The sequence below is a fragment of the Astatotilapia calliptera genome, chromosome 14 (assembly GCF_900246225.1).
Source record: "Astatotilapia calliptera chromosome 14, fAstCal1.2, whole genome shotgun sequence".
NCBI classification, from domain to species: Eukaryota; Metazoa; Chordata; class Actinopteri; order Cichliformes; family Cichlidae; genus Astatotilapia; species Astatotilapia calliptera.
The window spans coordinates 4,462,279-4,478,431 of NC_039315.1; the positions used below are offsets into that span (position 1 = coordinate 4,462,279).

The 16,153-nt window shown below is 42.6% G+C and overlaps 1 protein-coding gene across 5 annotated transcripts in view; it reads left to right on the forward strand.

Annotated features, from left to right (window-relative positions):
• map4k1 (mitogen-activated protein kinase kinase kinase kinase 1) overlaps nt 1-15,081 on the forward strand; it is a 54,655-nt gene extending 39,574 nt beyond the window's left edge. For all 5 annotated transcript variants that reach the window (XM_026192796.1, XM_026192793.1, XM_026192795.1 and 2 more), the window contains 23 exons: nt 1,647-1,709; nt 1,885-1,966; nt 2,289-2,405; nt 2,491-2,572; nt 3,184-3,236; nt 3,532-3,578; nt 3,667-3,711; nt 4,146-4,166; nt 4,255-4,300; nt 5,189-5,342; nt 5,533-5,633; nt 5,955-5,996; nt 7,226-7,304; nt 7,397-7,473; nt 8,248-8,308; nt 9,938-10,040; nt 10,141-10,199; nt 11,388-11,491; nt 12,354-12,531; nt 12,643-12,711; nt 13,603-13,695; nt 13,779-13,905; nt 14,427-15,081. In XM_026192796.1, coding sequence (XP_026048581.1) covers nt 1,647-1,709; nt 1,885-1,966; nt 2,289-2,405; nt 2,491-2,572; nt 3,184-3,236; nt 3,532-3,578; nt 3,667-3,711; nt 4,146-4,166; nt 4,255-4,300; nt 5,189-5,342; nt 5,533-5,633; nt 5,955-5,996; nt 7,226-7,304; nt 7,397-7,473; nt 8,248-8,308; nt 9,938-10,040; nt 10,141-10,199; nt 11,388-11,491; nt 12,354-12,531; nt 12,643-12,711; nt 13,603-13,695; nt 13,779-13,905; nt 14,427-14,523 — 1,900 coding nt within the window. In that variant the 3' untranslated portion in view covers nt 14,524-15,081. The remainder of the gene's footprint in view (nt 1-1,646; nt 1,710-1,884; nt 1,967-2,288; nt 2,406-2,490; nt 2,573-3,183; nt 3,237-3,531; nt 3,579-3,666; nt 3,712-4,145; nt 4,167-4,254; nt 4,301-5,188; nt 5,343-5,532; nt 5,634-5,954; nt 5,997-7,225; nt 7,305-7,396; nt 7,474-8,247; nt 8,309-9,937; nt 10,041-10,140; nt 10,200-11,387; nt 11,492-12,353; nt 12,532-12,642; nt 12,712-13,602; nt 13,696-13,778; nt 13,906-14,426) is intronic.
• Nucleotides 15,082-16,153: the final 1,072 nt, after the last annotated feature.

Below are 16,153 nucleotides of genomic sequence, written 5' to 3' on the forward strand. Positions count from 1 at the left end.
ACAAGCTGAAACGTCAAGACTGGGCCAAGAAATATCTCAAGACTGGTTTTTCTAAGGTTTTATGGACTGATGAAATGAGAGTGAGTCTTGATGGGCCAGATGGATGGGCCCGTGGCTGGATTGGTAAAGGGCAGAGCGCTCCAGTCCGACTCAGACGCCAGCAAGGTGGAGGTGGAGTACTGGTTTGGGCTGGTATCATCAAAGATGAGCTTGTGGGGCCTTTTCGGGTTGAGGATGGAGTCAAGCTCAACTCCCAGTCCTACTGCCAGTTTCTGGAAGACACCTTCTTCAAGCAGTGGTACAGGAAGAAGTCTGCATCCTTCAAGAACAACATGATTTTCATGCAGGACAATGCTCCATCACACGCGTCCAAGTACTCCACAGCGTGGCTGGCAAGAAAGGGTATAAAAGAAGAAAAACTAATGACATGGCCTCCTTGTTCACCTGATCTGAACCCCATTGAGAACCTGTGGTCCATCATCAAATGTGAGATTTACAAGGAGGGAAAACAGTACACCTCTCTGAACAGTGTCTGGGAGGCTGTGGTTGCTGCTGCACGCAATGTTGATGGTGAACAGATCAAAACACTGACAGAATCCATGGATGGCAGGCTTTTGAGTGTCCTTGCAAAGAAAGGTGGCTATATTGGTCGCTGATTTGTTTTTGTTTTGTTTTTGAATGTCAGAAATGTATATTTGTGAATGTGGAGATGTTATATTGGTTTCACTGGTAAAAATAAATAATTGAAATGGGTATATAACCTCAAACTCAGTAGAGCTCACACAAACAGTCCAACACCGCAGTAAAAGACTCAGCGTATGTTTAATGTCACGTTTTGAAACAGACGGATCACAGACGCCTTCGCATGTTTCTCATTGTTCCTAAAAATTAAGGCCAAATATCTCTTGCCATTGTGGGTAAGAAACAGTTTTCAGAGAACAATTTAATCGGTGAGAACTTCACCAGAAGCAATATTGTTGCAGGCTTAAAAAAAAAAGAAGAAGAGGAGGCTGTCTGCATCTCTGCTGCAGGTTCCTGCAAAGCAGAGGAAGCTGAAAAAGTCCAAGTTGAAAGGAAGTCGCTGGTGTTAAAGATAAAGGCATGGTGCTTTTTTTTTTTGTTAAGGCGAGTGAGAGATGTGAAGTCATCGAGTCGAATCACTAGACCGGTTCACATCTCATCATCGTGGGTTTGTAGTCGTATCATCACGCAGTCGTATCAGTCACATCTTACAGGTTTCTCACAGAGCTCACCGCTTACCTGCAGTCAGAGCGTATCGACTGACTGCAGGAGGAAAAATATTCCATAAAAGACGCACCGAGGATTTCACGCATTGAGCTGTTATCTTGTTGCAATCACACGCGTGCGTGTGCGTGTGCAATAAAAATGCTCTGCAGGTCTTTCTCAAGATGTCTGGAAACATGTGTGCACGTGACACTCACCTCAAATGTTTCCCCTCGGTACATCGGCGTGCATGTGGACACACAGCCGAGCGTGCTGCATGCGCATGCTGACATTCATAGAAAACATCGAGTGTTTCCACCACCCACATGTACCTGGTTACTCACACACCCTCAGCTGACTCAAACAAACACACCATAAGTCATTCTGTGTGTTTTAATGCTGTGCTCTGTTTCCTCCTGTAGAGTGCTGTTTCTCATGTCCAAGAGCGGCTACCAGCCTCCTAAACTGAAGGACAAGTCAAAATGGTAACTAAAAGCCTGCAGCACTACTGAAACATGTATTATATGTAATCAGTTCGTCATCATCAGGTGCAGCCTTGAATCGTTGTATGCTTAAACAATATATTAACATAACGGAGGCTCTGCCCGTCAGATAACAGTGTTGTATTTTCTTGACCTTGCACATGTCTCCCGTCTTCAGGTCATCCAATTTTTATAACTTTGTGAAGGCCATGCTGGTGAGGAACCCCAAGAAGAGACCGAGCGCCACCAAGATGCTCACAGTCAGTAGCGCTCACTCTCGCGTGATTGTCTTTGGGTTCGTTTTGTGTTATTTCTGCATCAGGCTGATCACACGATGTCTACGGCGCCTTAAAAAGTCTCAAAACATACAATGTGTTGTGGAAGATGCCACAACACACTAGCTTTACACCCTTTACACATGCAAATGAGCCCCTCCCTCTTGATTTTTCCATCACACAACCATGATTACTTCCTGTGTCATACGCGGTTAGACCTGGTGCAGGTTTCAAACCATGAGGAATCGCCTGCTTTCTCACTTTTTCTGCTAGCTTGTCCTGATGTCTGTCTCTCTGCTCTCTGCAGCACACCTTTCTGACCCATCAGTGCCTGAACCAGGAGCTGACCCTGGACCTGCTGGAGAAGTACCGACACCCTGAGAAACTGAAGAGCTGCCTGGTCACAGACGATGAAGAGATGGAGGTCAGACTGATGAAGCTCTCTGTCTGTGTGGCGGTCCCAGCCTCGGATGTTTTGGGGTTAATCGTATGTTTTGCTGTGATTTAAGGTGATTGTTCCTGGATCGTTAAGGAGAATCCAGTCCATCAACAAACACAACAGAGCGGGAAGAACCAACTCTGACATAAGCTGTAAGAAAACAAATATATTTCACTTTGAAATATTTTATGTTCCCAAGTATTCCCTTCCAGGTATCATTTCCTCTTTGGTAAACAAAGAAACATGTGCACATTTACAACTCACAAGAAGTGCATTGCTGGGTACGTTATACTGTGCATAGAAAAGCAAGAGCAGTCCAAGACTCAGCACCTCCACCAAGGCTGAAAATTCCCCCCACACTGCATTTACTGTGTCTCTGGATCCAGATTAAGTTTAAATTTCCCTGAGAATATCAACATGAGATGCCTGGATTCTTCCTGTTCTTATCATTCTGTGTCTTTATGAAGATATGACACCACATGTCCATTTTCCACAAATCTCAAAAGAGTCAAGAATCCTTCCAAAAATGTCATCATGCAGATTTGGATCAAAACTTAACCTCCTCTAAGTTGGACCTCTGATAAAAAGTTCCCACAGACCCTGAAACACATCTTTGGCCGACGTGTGAATGTCTGTGCTTCTCATAGTTTAATTTTCTTGGCCTTTGCCTTGTTAGCTGTGGCCACAGAGTGTTTCACTGATCCTCTGTCTCAGTCCTGTTGCTTCATGATGTTTAAGTTTCTTGTTTTTTGTTTTTTCCCAGTGAATCAGATCTACACTCAGAGGCCCACGAAGACCGACTCACCGACTGTAACTGTGAGTTTATATTAGAGGGCACACGTGCATTATATGTGCTGAATATGCATGCATACAAGTTCTACATCCATATGTACATTGTTAAAAACATACTTTATATGTATTTATATAAAGATCTTTCAGTTACAAGGAGAACTGATCATTTACACCTGGAGAAGAGGCAGAATGTTGATCATATAATCTGTACTCATCCCAGTGAACTGAACATGTTTCCCATTTTAGCTCCTGGTTTTTGTACATCTGGACATTTGCACACTTTCTAATCTGGTTTTGGGTCTGCTTTTTGTTTTCACAGTTAAGGCCATCGATGGGATCGAGTGACAGCAGCAAGAGCCCACCAGGGTATGCAGATCGCACATCAGTCCCACAGTCACATTAAAGCCAGTATGTTATTCAAATGTTGCACCTGTCTGCCCTTTTCCTGTTGCAGGGACCAGGACTCAGAATCAGACGACGACTATGATGATGTGGACATGTAAGAGACATCACACAGTTTCCTAAGTGAGAAAGAACAGACTGTTGTTTGTCTGCGTTTCCACTGCAGAGAAGACTGCAAAGAGCTTTTTACATTAGTCCTCTGAGGTAGAGACAGATGGACTTCAGTGGACAGATTATTGTCTGTGTGACGGCCGGTACAAACAGTCGTATCTTCCTCCAGGTCATGTGGGAAAAATTTGACTTTCGGCCGTTCGTCACCCAGTGTAGGTTGCAGGACTTTCACAAGTTTGCTGTGGTTGTCTTCTCTCACTTTAACCAATTAGCACCAATAATCTCAGTACGTACTTCTGTATATCTCAAAAACAACCATATTTCAGCGGAGGTGGACCAAAAAGCCGTGTTTGTCTCTGTATGCAGTAATCAGTGATTTCAGTGAATTTGCATTGACACTGTCTGTTTGTCTGTCCTCAGCCCGACGATACAGCCTCCTGGGTAAGCCCAGTAAACACACGCATATTAATGTGAAGTTTATTCCCATCATTAACGCAGCAGACTGAACCGACACTCTCTCTGCCGACAGGTTCATAATGCCGCCTGATGAAACGCCGCCTCCTCTTCCTCCAAAGGTGATTATTAAGGCTTGCTGTTCGTTGTTTATTTAACATGCGATTTCTGCTAAAGAGTTATTTTGTTTATTTATTCTTACATGTTAGAATAAATCAGTCGAAATGCTGATTATTAATATCAGCCTTTTATCTTTTCAAAATTAAACCCATTACATAGTTTTTATTTTGTAAATTTTATCTTAGGAGGAAATTTAAAAGCCTGACAGATAGACAGCGCTGTGTGGAGATGTATGCAGTCAGAGTTTTGTTTCACGACTCAGTTCTCGGTTCTCTTTGGATCTCTAGCACAGTTGTAAGTTATTTAACGGCCTGTTGAACTTGCTCTGAGGCGCTCTCTGGCTTTTCTGTGTCTTTGTCTAAACGCAGAGTGATATCTTGAAGTGGATCTATTATACTTGTCCTTTTTCTGTCTAAACACATTGTTACAGGCATGGATGTTCATATTAAACATGGCCAGAGTTTCTTTTACAAATAACAGGCTGCTTTAAACATTCTGTTTCAGACAGTTTTTTCTATTCTTGGCTCTGTTTGATGTCACAGAATGTCCTTGACATGATCATATTGGGCACAGACTCCAACCACCTACCCTTCAAATCATCTGTTTGCGAGCGGCAGCCAATCAAAAGAAAGTTATCTTAAAGGGGGGAGGGCCTAAAGCAGCTTGTTTCTGACAGAGGCTGAACTGATGCTGCACCAAGTGTCAGATAAATAAGGATTATTTTGATCATGCAAAGCTACTTTTATATAGCCAAAGAATATAGACATGGAAGCTGACATAAGAGATCTCCCTTTAAAATATTATGATTCAAAGATGAAAACTGCAGAAAACGCTCATCAGTCATTTTACCAAAAGTCTTTTGTGCCTGATTTTTTTTTTCTTTTGTGCAGCCCAAACAACGAACCAGCTCAGAGGAAAGCATGGCGGCAGAAGACGATCGAACAAGAAAGCTGACCTCTCTGTGCGCCCCCACCCCGCTCATAAGGACGTCCAGCGGGACGCACGTCCGGCCCACACCACAACCACGAACTACACGACACTCAGGTGAGCGTCAAATGTGCTGCAGTGTTTCTGCACAAGTCACCTGCTCAGCCAACTGAGCTGTGGCAGCAAGATGTTAATATCGAAGCATATTTTATATGACGTGCAAATTATCAGTCCATTTTCTTATTATTCTGTGTGTGTGTGTGTGTGTGTGTGTGTGTGTGTGTGTGTGTGTGTGTGTGTGTTCCAGACCCTGCATCCTTACCTCTCCAGTTTAATGAGCCCCCACCTGACCTCCTTCCTCCTGAACTTCCCCCTAAAGGCATACGCAGACGGCAGCCAACAACAAAGGTAAGGCGAGGGGAAGATGACATTTCTTTTGCGCTTTCAAACAGTGTAACATTGTCCCCGTCCACTTCTTAGAATAACTGTGTCCAGAACACAGAAATAATGTCCAGATCAGAACAAACGACCCTTTCTGAGGAAGCAGAGATAAAGTTCAGTGACAGCCTGGCAGAAGATGATTTTTCTGACAGTCGTGGAGGAAACTGAGCCGCACATCTTCCCATTTCCCTATTCCCAGTTATCCACATCTTCTCTGCTGCCTCACAGTGCGACTGCATCCTGCCACAGTTATCGTCATCATCATCATATTTTTCTTTCTGTTTGCAGGATCATCCTGAGTGTGCCAGCCCCGTCCTGAAGAAACCTCCTGTGAGTTTCTCCTCCCTGCACATCAGCTCTTTGCTGAGCGTCTCAGATTTTTGATGTTTTAAGTTTATGTTTCAAGCGAAGCGATGAACAGCATAAATTCAACGGTGGAATTTTAATCTTGCAATTTTATAGACGAGTGTTAAAAATCAAAGGGGACCTTTTATGTTTGTCCTTAGTTCCTGTCATATATACATACGTGTTACTTTGGCAGATGCTTCTATTAAATATGGCCAAAGTTGTGAAAAATGAGTTTGGCTTACTTGCAAGTATGTCCCTGTGAGGCAAACGCTCAGGTTTCAGATAGTTCTCGCTGGTCCTGCTCTGTATGACATCAGAGACACACAAAAGGTATTCGAGTCTTCTGTTTAACTAAATGCAGCCAATCAGAAATCCGAATAAAGACACAGGAACTCTTCAGCTGAAGGGGATGCCACCTCCTTGTGGCTTGAATGGTTAGGCACACTTGGGACACCATAATGTGAGAATGCAGTGATGTGTGCAGCGCCCCACCCAGCCCTTTCGGTTCTTTGCCTTTTATTGTTTATTCCTCACAGTTTAAGGCAAAGTAAGAAAAGGAGAGGCAGAAAGCAGGAGGTCACTCAGCAAGCCTGAATATTTTTTTGAAATCAGCATCGATTTTCATTTCAAAACGGTGCAGAACTCCTGGGCCTAAAAGGCTGCATCAAAACCACCAGGATATGCTAAATAAGGGTTATTTTGAGCTGTGAATCATGCAAAGCGACTCTAGAGAAAGCCCAAGAATAAAATACAAATAAGCAAAATATGCCCTGTTAAAAGAATTTAATAAAAAATAATACATGAAACAAATAGCAAGCATGGAAAATAAAACTGTTCAAAATGTGTGCAAGTAACATGTCATCACATCCATGTAAAGTCCACATAAACTATAGTTTACTTTAGAGATGAAATGTTTAAGGCTTCTACATAGAGTAATAACATTTAAAGGTGAAGTAAAACTCAGACTTCGTGGTACGTTTGGGTCTTATTCCACAGCTGCTTTTGCTTTCCTTCTCTAAATGTCACTCCTCTGTGATCCTGTGGTCTTAAAACCTCTTCGACCTTTAACGCTGAAGGAGTAACCATTCAGTGGGCGTGTTGTAGGTGTTTGTTTTGTAAGATTCTTTCAGTGGTTTGAAATCATGTCTACTGCAGAGAGGACAGCGTGAATAATTGAATGCCTTTCCCTCCCTCTCTCTCTCTTTCTGCAGGTCTACTTTAAAAAGATCTTTCACGGCTGTCCTCTTAAAATAAACTGCTCCACGACCTGGGAGAACCCCACCTCTAAAGGTTGTATGACAGAAAGACAAGCTCAGAAAATTCTCCACTTTGCCACCTTAAACTTCTGTCTGACCTGCCTGTGCTTGCTGTCCCTCCCTCAGACCAGCATCTGATCCTGGGGGCAGAGGAAGGGATCTACACCCTGAACCTCAACGGCTCTGAGGCCACGATGGAGCTGGTAAGCCATTTATCTACTTTAACAAAGTTTTCAAAAAAGGCAAAAAGACTCAAGTGACCCTAAAAGAGACTGTTGGGTTTGGTTTAGTTGCTATTGTCGTTTCAGCCTGACTGTCCTCCTTGAGTAGTCATGCAGAGGCCTGCGCTACAGGGCAGGCTTTGGGGCTCAGCAGGTTAACCTCAGGGCTTTATGAGGTTTTTATGAGGTTTTATCTATAGTGGTTCCCTTCTTACTCGGGTAATTCCCCACCGTAACTTGTGCTGCATACCTGACCAGTGCAGGAGATTAACAGGTATAAAATGTACCAGCCAGTTCCCTGGTAATCAGTGTGTGGTGAATCAGTGCAAAGATAGTAAAAGGTTTTAAAAGCTTTCCTTCCCAAACAAGCTCCATATAGATTCTTAATAACTTTATTCTTTGCGCTTTTGCTTTCTGGCTTTGAATTTTCAGTTTAAGTTCTCTTGTTGTGAACATTAATTATAAACTCCCAGCCTTCAAAGTATTCAGATACAGTGTCTGTGACTAAAGAAGGACAAATATTGCTGAATGGGCAAAAAGTAGAACCTTGTTTAAATCACTGCATCCTGTGTGTGCGCGTGTTACCATTATTATCCTCATTAATGTGGTATTTCAGTTAGTTCCTTCCTTCTGCATTGAGTTAAACGAATCACACTTTATGAAAAAGGCTTTTCCGTAAGTGGCCTGAATATAAAAAAGCTGACAAGCTATTACATAAATAAATGAATGAATGAATGGTTCTTCTTTCTCTTCCAGTTGTATCCTGGGAAGTGTACCTGGGTGTACACCAGTAACAACGTCCTCATGTCTGTATCAGGTAAAGCAGATCCTCATTTAGCTGGTTGTCTGTAGTAAGACTCACACTTGTTGCTGTGGACCTCATTGCTCATTTCTAAGATTTTCAGGGCCGAGTACAATAACCTCAGTTTGATCTGAATTAAGAAGCAGAAAGTTAGCGGCCATCCAGGTCTTTATGTCTTTAAGACATTCCTGCAGTTTAACTAATTGGTGTGTGTTATCTGGCTTCATGGACAGATAGAGGTGGGTGTCATCTGCATAGCAGTGAAAATGTATGCTATGCCTTCTAATGATGCTGCCTAAAGGAAGCATGTATAATGTAAAAAGAACTGGTCCTAGCACTGAACCCTGTGGAACTCCATAATTTAGTCTATTAGATAGAGATGATACAAACCACTGCAGCACAGTAACTGTAATGCCTACAGCGTGCTCTAATCACTGTGAACTCTTAAAATAAACCAATTCAATCTGTTAGCAGTTTTACAACTACTCTTTCAATAATTTTGAGATAAAAGGAAGGTTTGTGATTGGCCTGTGATTACCTAAGAGAGCTGGGTCTAGAGATGCTTTTTAAGTAACGTTTTAACTACCACCAGCTTGAAGGCCTGCGTACATAGCTGATTAATAGATTAAGTTATCATATTTAAGATTGAAGCATTAATTAATGGCAGGACTTCTTTGAGGAGTCTTGTAGGAATGGGATCTAAAAGATGAGGATGAATGACTCCTCAGCTGTGGGTCTCCAGCTGTATGTGTGCACAACAGAGTACAGTCAAGGCTTTATGCTTCAGTCACACAGGCCTAGAGACCAGTTTGTAACGACTCTGGGGATTACCAGTCACTAGGAAAAAATGCATATTCCTCCACTGCTTGGCCAGTGGTGGCTGGAGCGTGCTGGCAGTTGCTAGAGTGCTACACCCAAACATCCTTAGTTGGTAACAGCTTGCTGCTGTCACCTGCAGTTTGCATGGAAGATGCCAACCTGTCTGCAAACACTTGCTAACTGTTCACCCAGTGGTTGTTAAACTTGAGAAAAACAAAGCAAACATTTGTTTTCATCACATTTTGAAAAGTATTTGAGATGTCAGCCATGTTTAACATGAATATCTGATATTGTAACAGCATACGTGTCAGAAAATAAGGAAAAGGTGTAATGGGTCCACTTTAAAGAACACATTAGGAAGCTGCTGGTAGACCCGCGAACACGCTTTAATTAAATGGGTCAAAGGACCTTTGATTACATTAAAACCTCTGAATGTTTTCATTAATTGTTTTTACCTTCTCTCTTTGCCTCTTTGTTCAGTGTTATTAGAACTGCTTTGGTCTGTTTACTTAAACATGTCCAGTCTAAAACTGTTAAAATCTGAATTAAAATAAGATTTTTTATTCTTTTTTCTTCACCGACTGTCTTGTCAGACTCAATTTTATCTCTTTATTTTTTTAATTTGACACTTTTACCTGATGCTTTGTCCCTTTGATGTCTCATGTAAACATTTAATGTGATTGTTGGTAAAAGTTACCAGACAAATAAGTGAGCATTGCTGTGACTTTGTGCATTTAGTGGATTTGATCTCAGGTCTGGTGATGTCGGAGTCTGTAAACAGTTTGCAGATCAGTTCGTGAACTGTGTCTGATTTTGCGTTTGCAGGTAAATCGTCGCAGCTTCACTCCCACATGCTGAAGGAGCTGCACGAACAGGCGCGCAAAGACCAGAGGATGAGCGCCTTACCGACTCACAGACTGTTGCCTAGGTAACAACCACACTAAGTTTCTCTGCAGTTCATTTTCAGTCGTGATTGAAAGATCCGCTCGTCCCATTTAAACGCTGATTTTCTGCATTTTTGTGTTTAGAAAATGTGCGGTGACGTCTAAAATACCCGACACCAAAGGCTGCAGGACCTGCTCAGTCGGTGAGAACAGATTCTGTTCAGGCGTAGTTCGATACTTGGCTTTGTGTCAGAGTTTCTATTTCACTTCTCTACATCCCCTAAAGGGGAAACACCACAGGGGAAGAGTGTAAAACATGAAACTACAGCAGCTAAATTATTAAATTAGAGAAATCGTGATAGGTTTTCTTAAAGTCTGTCTAAATGTAAAACTGGAAAATGCTGCTGATGTGAAGATTTTAGTCTTAAAACTTCTTTTAAAGCTCTTTTCAGTAGAATTCTTTACATCAAACCTCTGCAGGTGATTACTTTAGTTTAGTTTTACTAAGTTTTTTAACATTTTCAGTTTGGAAATGAGCTGTTATCTCATTAGAAATGCTAATCTGAACTCTTCGGTCACTGTGTTAGGTAGGCCTGTTCAGCTTCTGATTCATAAAACTATCTATTCAGTCACAATTCATTGCATTGAGGCATGTAGACATGGTCAAGAAAACCAGCTGAAGTTCAAACTGAGCGTCACAAGGGGGAAGAAAGGTGGTTTAAGTGACTTTAAAGGCAGTGTGGTTGCTGGTGACAGACAGATTGGTCTGAGTGTTTCAGAAACTGCCGATCTGCTGGGATTTTCCCACGCAGCCATCTCTAAAGTTCACAGAGTGCAGTCCAAAACAACAGAAGATATGTTGGCAGCAGTTCAATGGGAGAAAATGCCACATGATGCCAGAGATCAGAGGAGAATGATCATACTTGTGACAGTCAGGGCATGCAGGAGAGCATCTCTGAAGCAGCAGAAGACCACACCGTTGCTAATCCTGTCAGCTAAGAACAGGAAACTGAGGCTAAAATTCACACAGGACATGTTGCGTGACCTGATAAGTTTTGTTTTTTGCTAAAATAATCGGACTTGGTGTTACAGACGTGAAAGCGTGGATCCATCTTGTCTTGTATAAACATTTCAGGGTGGAAGTGTAACGGTGTGGGTATCGTCTTGGTGTACTTTGGGCGTCTACATGAGTGTTGTTGTTGACCATAATCCTAAAACTGACCAGTGCATGAGATTAAAACGTGTTTTCCCTGTAATGTGTCATCTTAACTGTTTGACGAGGTTTAAAATATTAATAATAAAAATAAAGGATGCAGATTCCTGTGCATGTTTATGGTGATCAGTTCTGAGTGAAAACCGGCTGATCTGTTGCTTGTTTCTGCCTCTCGCAGCAGGGAACATGCAGCGAGGCTGTGCCTTCCTGTGCTGTGCTTTGGAGTCCAGTGTGGTGCTGCTGCAGTGGTACGAGCCCATGCACAAGTTCATGCTGATTAAGGTACGTGTGTCAAATGTGAATTACTAAGGAAAGCATCCTGTCCTTTCTGTTTTCACTTCTCAGAAGAGCAAAATCAGTGACAGAAACTTGACTTTTACAGCGTTGGCATCCAGCACAAAGTTAAACAAGCCTGCTACTGCATTATACTTTTTTCCCCATCATGCATAGATGCTATTGGTGCTGAAATTTTAATGCTTGATGCACAAATTGTAAGCATTAGGACCCTTAAACACCTCCTGATGTAGCTTCTAGTTGGTTTTATTTGATTTATTTATTGTCTCCAGTTATGTTCAGTTAGTGTAACATGCACAGGATGTAAAGAAGCATTTTAGTATGAAATAATTCAAGCAGTGCCACAGAAAAGTAGGTTTCAGCCACATAAATTCCCCGAACCTGCAGTGAATAAACTGTAAACCTGCTGAGATGGGAAAACCCGTTAACGCCGAAATCTATTGACACGACAAAAACACAAGAAAGATTATGTGATGATCTGAGATGTACCTGAAAGGGTGCCACAGTCATGCTGCTTTTATTAAACGTGTTTCTGTTTTGATTTTATTTTTTTAGTGGGCTGTTAACATTGACAGCAGCTTATAAAATGACTGCCGGCGGTCACACAAAGCTTTTTTTATTGTCTCCATTAAATTTATGAGTTAGAGCTGAGGCCTCTAACCATAAAATTGTTATGGTTTGGAGAACAGACTCAGGTGTCCTCGGTTACTCCTTCTGTGTGGCTGAAAGCCTGCAGGTTATAAGTCCTCGAACAAAACACCGTAACGATCTGCTTTGTTAGCCGCTCCTTCAGCCGAGAAGCGAACAGACGTTAAACTCCTGATTTTTTTTTTCTCTTTCATGCTTGTAGCATTTCGACTTCCCTCTGCCCAGCCCTCTGCGGGTGTTTGAGATGGTGGTGGTGCCCCAGCAGGAGTACCCGATGGTGTGTATCGGTGTTTCTCGAGGCTCCAGCCCCAGCCATCCGGTCTATGTAGAATACATTAACCTCAACTCCAACACGTCCTGGTTCACCAACACGGGTCTGGGTAAGCTGACGGCTCGTTATCAGAAACACATCAGTGTTTATCATGAAGTCGTGCTGTTGTTGTTGTTGTTGTTGTTGTTGTTGTTAATGGTCGCGGTGTTTGCTCTTACAGAGAGACCATGTCCAGAAGTAGTCCAAGTAAACCAGCTGGACAATAACTCGCTGCTCGTCCTCTTGGAAAGTAAGTATCACACTAAACGTTGTTGTCTTCAGAAAGAGGCCTGCGTTTGTTGAATTTGAACTCCACACTTTAAAACTTCATTCTTACAGTTCTGACTGCTGCCATGTGGGTGTTTATTAAACCAGCACGATCAAAGTTACTGTCCCTGTGTGTAGTGCACGTGTAATCTTGTCGGGTTTGAAATGTTTACTTGGGTCGGGTGCCATCACTGTGACTACTCCCTGTATTCAAAGTGACTTTGGTGCATCAAGATGCCAATGAAAGGGCAAATAACCAGCAAACAGTCTGTGATTGGTTTGTGATTGAATGGGATCAGGTTGGCATTTAAATCACATCTGTAATATGGAATATATAACTGTAATAAAGCAGCATCAATCAAATCAAACAAAATCACAAATCTGTTGTAAATCAGATACAGAATGACGAGGGCTCTCTGCAACCTTCATTTCAAATGGGATTATAACCAGATACAGCACGTTGAATAAAGATGCTCCCATCTGTGCAAACTGACACAGCTGGATTGCAACTTGTTCATTTTGTTAAAGCGACCAACATGGCAGATAATTCGCCTTTGGAGCCAGTTTTGAGTGGTTGTCTTTCATATTAACCTGTCCGCTCTCTTAAGGAGAGCACTGCTATAATGATGTTATGGTGCCGTGTTGATTCTGACATACTGATAATTTATTTGTCTTAAAAGCTCAGATACAAAGAAATTTTGAGCCTTTCTGAGTTACTTTCAGTCTGACTAACCTGAAAACAGCTCCAGATATTTATTATGTTGCCTAAGGACTATTTTAACTCCTCGTTATGATTTGAGCACCATAATGCTGTCTACCTTCATATTTCCACAAAGATATTCTAACACAAACACTGCCCCTCTCTCCTCCACAGGGTCGGTACAAATAGTTGGTCTTGATGGGGAGTTTAAGAGCGGCAGAACGCAGCACTCTGAGACCATCTTCTCTCAAGATGTTGAATCTATAGGTGAGAGGAAGGAGTGAGACCCTGGTTATGGTGAATTTTGGAGACGCTGAAGGCTCAGCACTGACTCTTGTTTGTCTGTACAGTGTATTTTGATGACACGCTGTTGGCAGTGTGGCGTCACGGCTGGTTGAGGAGAGGAAAAGGTTTCACGGAAATGCTGGAGGAAATCACGGACCACAGGAAGACCCACAGACTCGTGCAGTCCGACAGGTACAGCACGTCCTCGCTTTGAATTTTCTGTGGATAAAAAAAGCACCTGCAGTCTAGACTGTACATAAAGGATGGATGCACCCTAAAGGCACAGCTCAGGGCAGACTGGATTCTACACTGACTCACAGGCGCCACCATGTGGTACAAATGAGCATAACAAGAAAGTACTGCCTGGACCTATTTTAACTGAACTTCAGTTGACGTGTGCGTACATGGATGTTTTGGAGTTCAAGTCCCATCCTGTTGATTTAACTTGCTTTCATTCAGTTTGAAAGGTTTTAAAGTATTATAAACGCAGTTACCTACAATAAGTACTTTATAAATTAAAGCATGCATTCTGCTTATTGGCCAGCAGGTGGTGAGTCTGAGTGTGTTGAAGCTGCTGCTAATTTAATTTGTAATTAATCAGTAAACACTTTCCTGATGTTTATCTTCTCAAATGGTAGTTTCAGGTCTTATTTAATAGAACTTGTGTTTTTTTTGTGCTGATCAGTGTTTGACACGTGACCTTTTCGCCGCAGGATGGTCCTTTTAGAAACTCATCAGAGCGAGGACCCGTCGGGGCTTTCCAACCTCTACGTCCTGGAGATCGCCGAGAACTACGTCATGCTGGCCTGACTCTCCCACACCCTGCTTCTACTGGGACTTAATACAAGAGAGAAAAGACACATTGGGCTTCGACATTTGGATCTGTCATCGTTAAGTTCGATGCGTATAGACGCCTCACTGCCCCAGTATTTTAATTTCTAACCAAAGGAGAGGTAATCTGTCAGAAACAGGTGATGCCATGATGCTGAAAGTTCATTCTGACCTAAGAAGATTTCTGTGTTGTAGCCTTTATCCCTCAACCTCAGGGAGTTTGCTCTTATTTATGCCATTTTCAACTTTGGTTTGTGCGATCCAGAACAAACCAGAGCATCCAGACAGCTGAGAAAACCCTGAAGGAAGGAAGGACCTCCTCTAACACTAAAGAGGAGGGGGGCATCCTTTGTTCTGCCACCGTATTGTTGATCAGAGCAGCAGCAGCTGCCTGAGGGGACTGACACACGGGGCCTCCTGAAGACGCCACAAACAAGCTGAAAGCACTGCTGCTGCTCGCGCTGTGTGTTTAGTGACTTGAGCCTGTATGTCACACTTTTTACTGCCGTTACAGTGTAATAAAATGAGTTAACACAACATGGAAAGCTTTGTTGATTTTGGAGGCGGGTGTTGGGGCGGATGTGTTGACGGAGGGCCACGGCATCTTTAACTGCAGTGATTTCTGTTCTGTGTATCACCGTCATTTGTGCCTGTGATTCTAAGGCAGAATCGTGGGTTTGTTTCAGCACTGACGGGACGCTTTTGCTTTATTTGCAGCATCTATCGCTACCTTTTCTCTCAGTTTATGGTAGAAACGTCTGGAAAGTAATGCAGTTAGGCTCCCAGGCATTCGATATTGCTTTCAAATAATTATCCCTCCTTCCACTTCCTTAACCTCTTATCTATTGAGGTGCGTTAGGGGGCCGAAGCCTATCCCAGCTATCATAGGGTGAGAGGTGAGCGTACAATCTGAACATTTCTCATCCTGTTCCTGCTGAGTCGGCACACACATATGCACATCTACATGTTTCTTCTGGAGAACATTTATCTGGGCTTACTGACTGCAGCAGGAGTCTTCACATAAACACGGGGAAGCTGTGGATGCATCAGCGTAATTTATCCTCTTTAAGAAAATTCCCTTTTATCACCCTCTTAAGTCTCTTAAGCCACGTTGTATTTCTGCAAGGACACAATATCCCCGGATGCCCCCAAACTTTTAAAACACGATCTTATATGAACATATGGCATAAAACACTCAAAGCATATGAGTAAATATAGGCTGTTAATGAAGAAGTACTCGACTACACTGCTCATGGCTTCAGATCGTTTAAGAAGCCTTCTCCTGTGTGCACACAGAGCCAGAGGAGGAGGTGCTGACTGAGAGCACAAATCCATGGTGCTCAGGCACGATAACGTTTTAGTTTGAATTCATAATTCTGATTCAGAATTTAGGAGTTATAAACAGACGCCGAGTGATGTTACAGCAGTTTTCCTTCATAATTCCTCCCATTCTTTCGTGTTTTTATTGGAGGGAACAAATACATCCTCTACATGCTGTCTCCGGTGTCCCTGCTTCATGTGGAATATTTCAAAGCCCTACAGCCGTAAATTATTTCAATTTGTTCCTCGCTGCCTTATGAAGAAGCTCAAGCCATTAGTGCCGGCACAG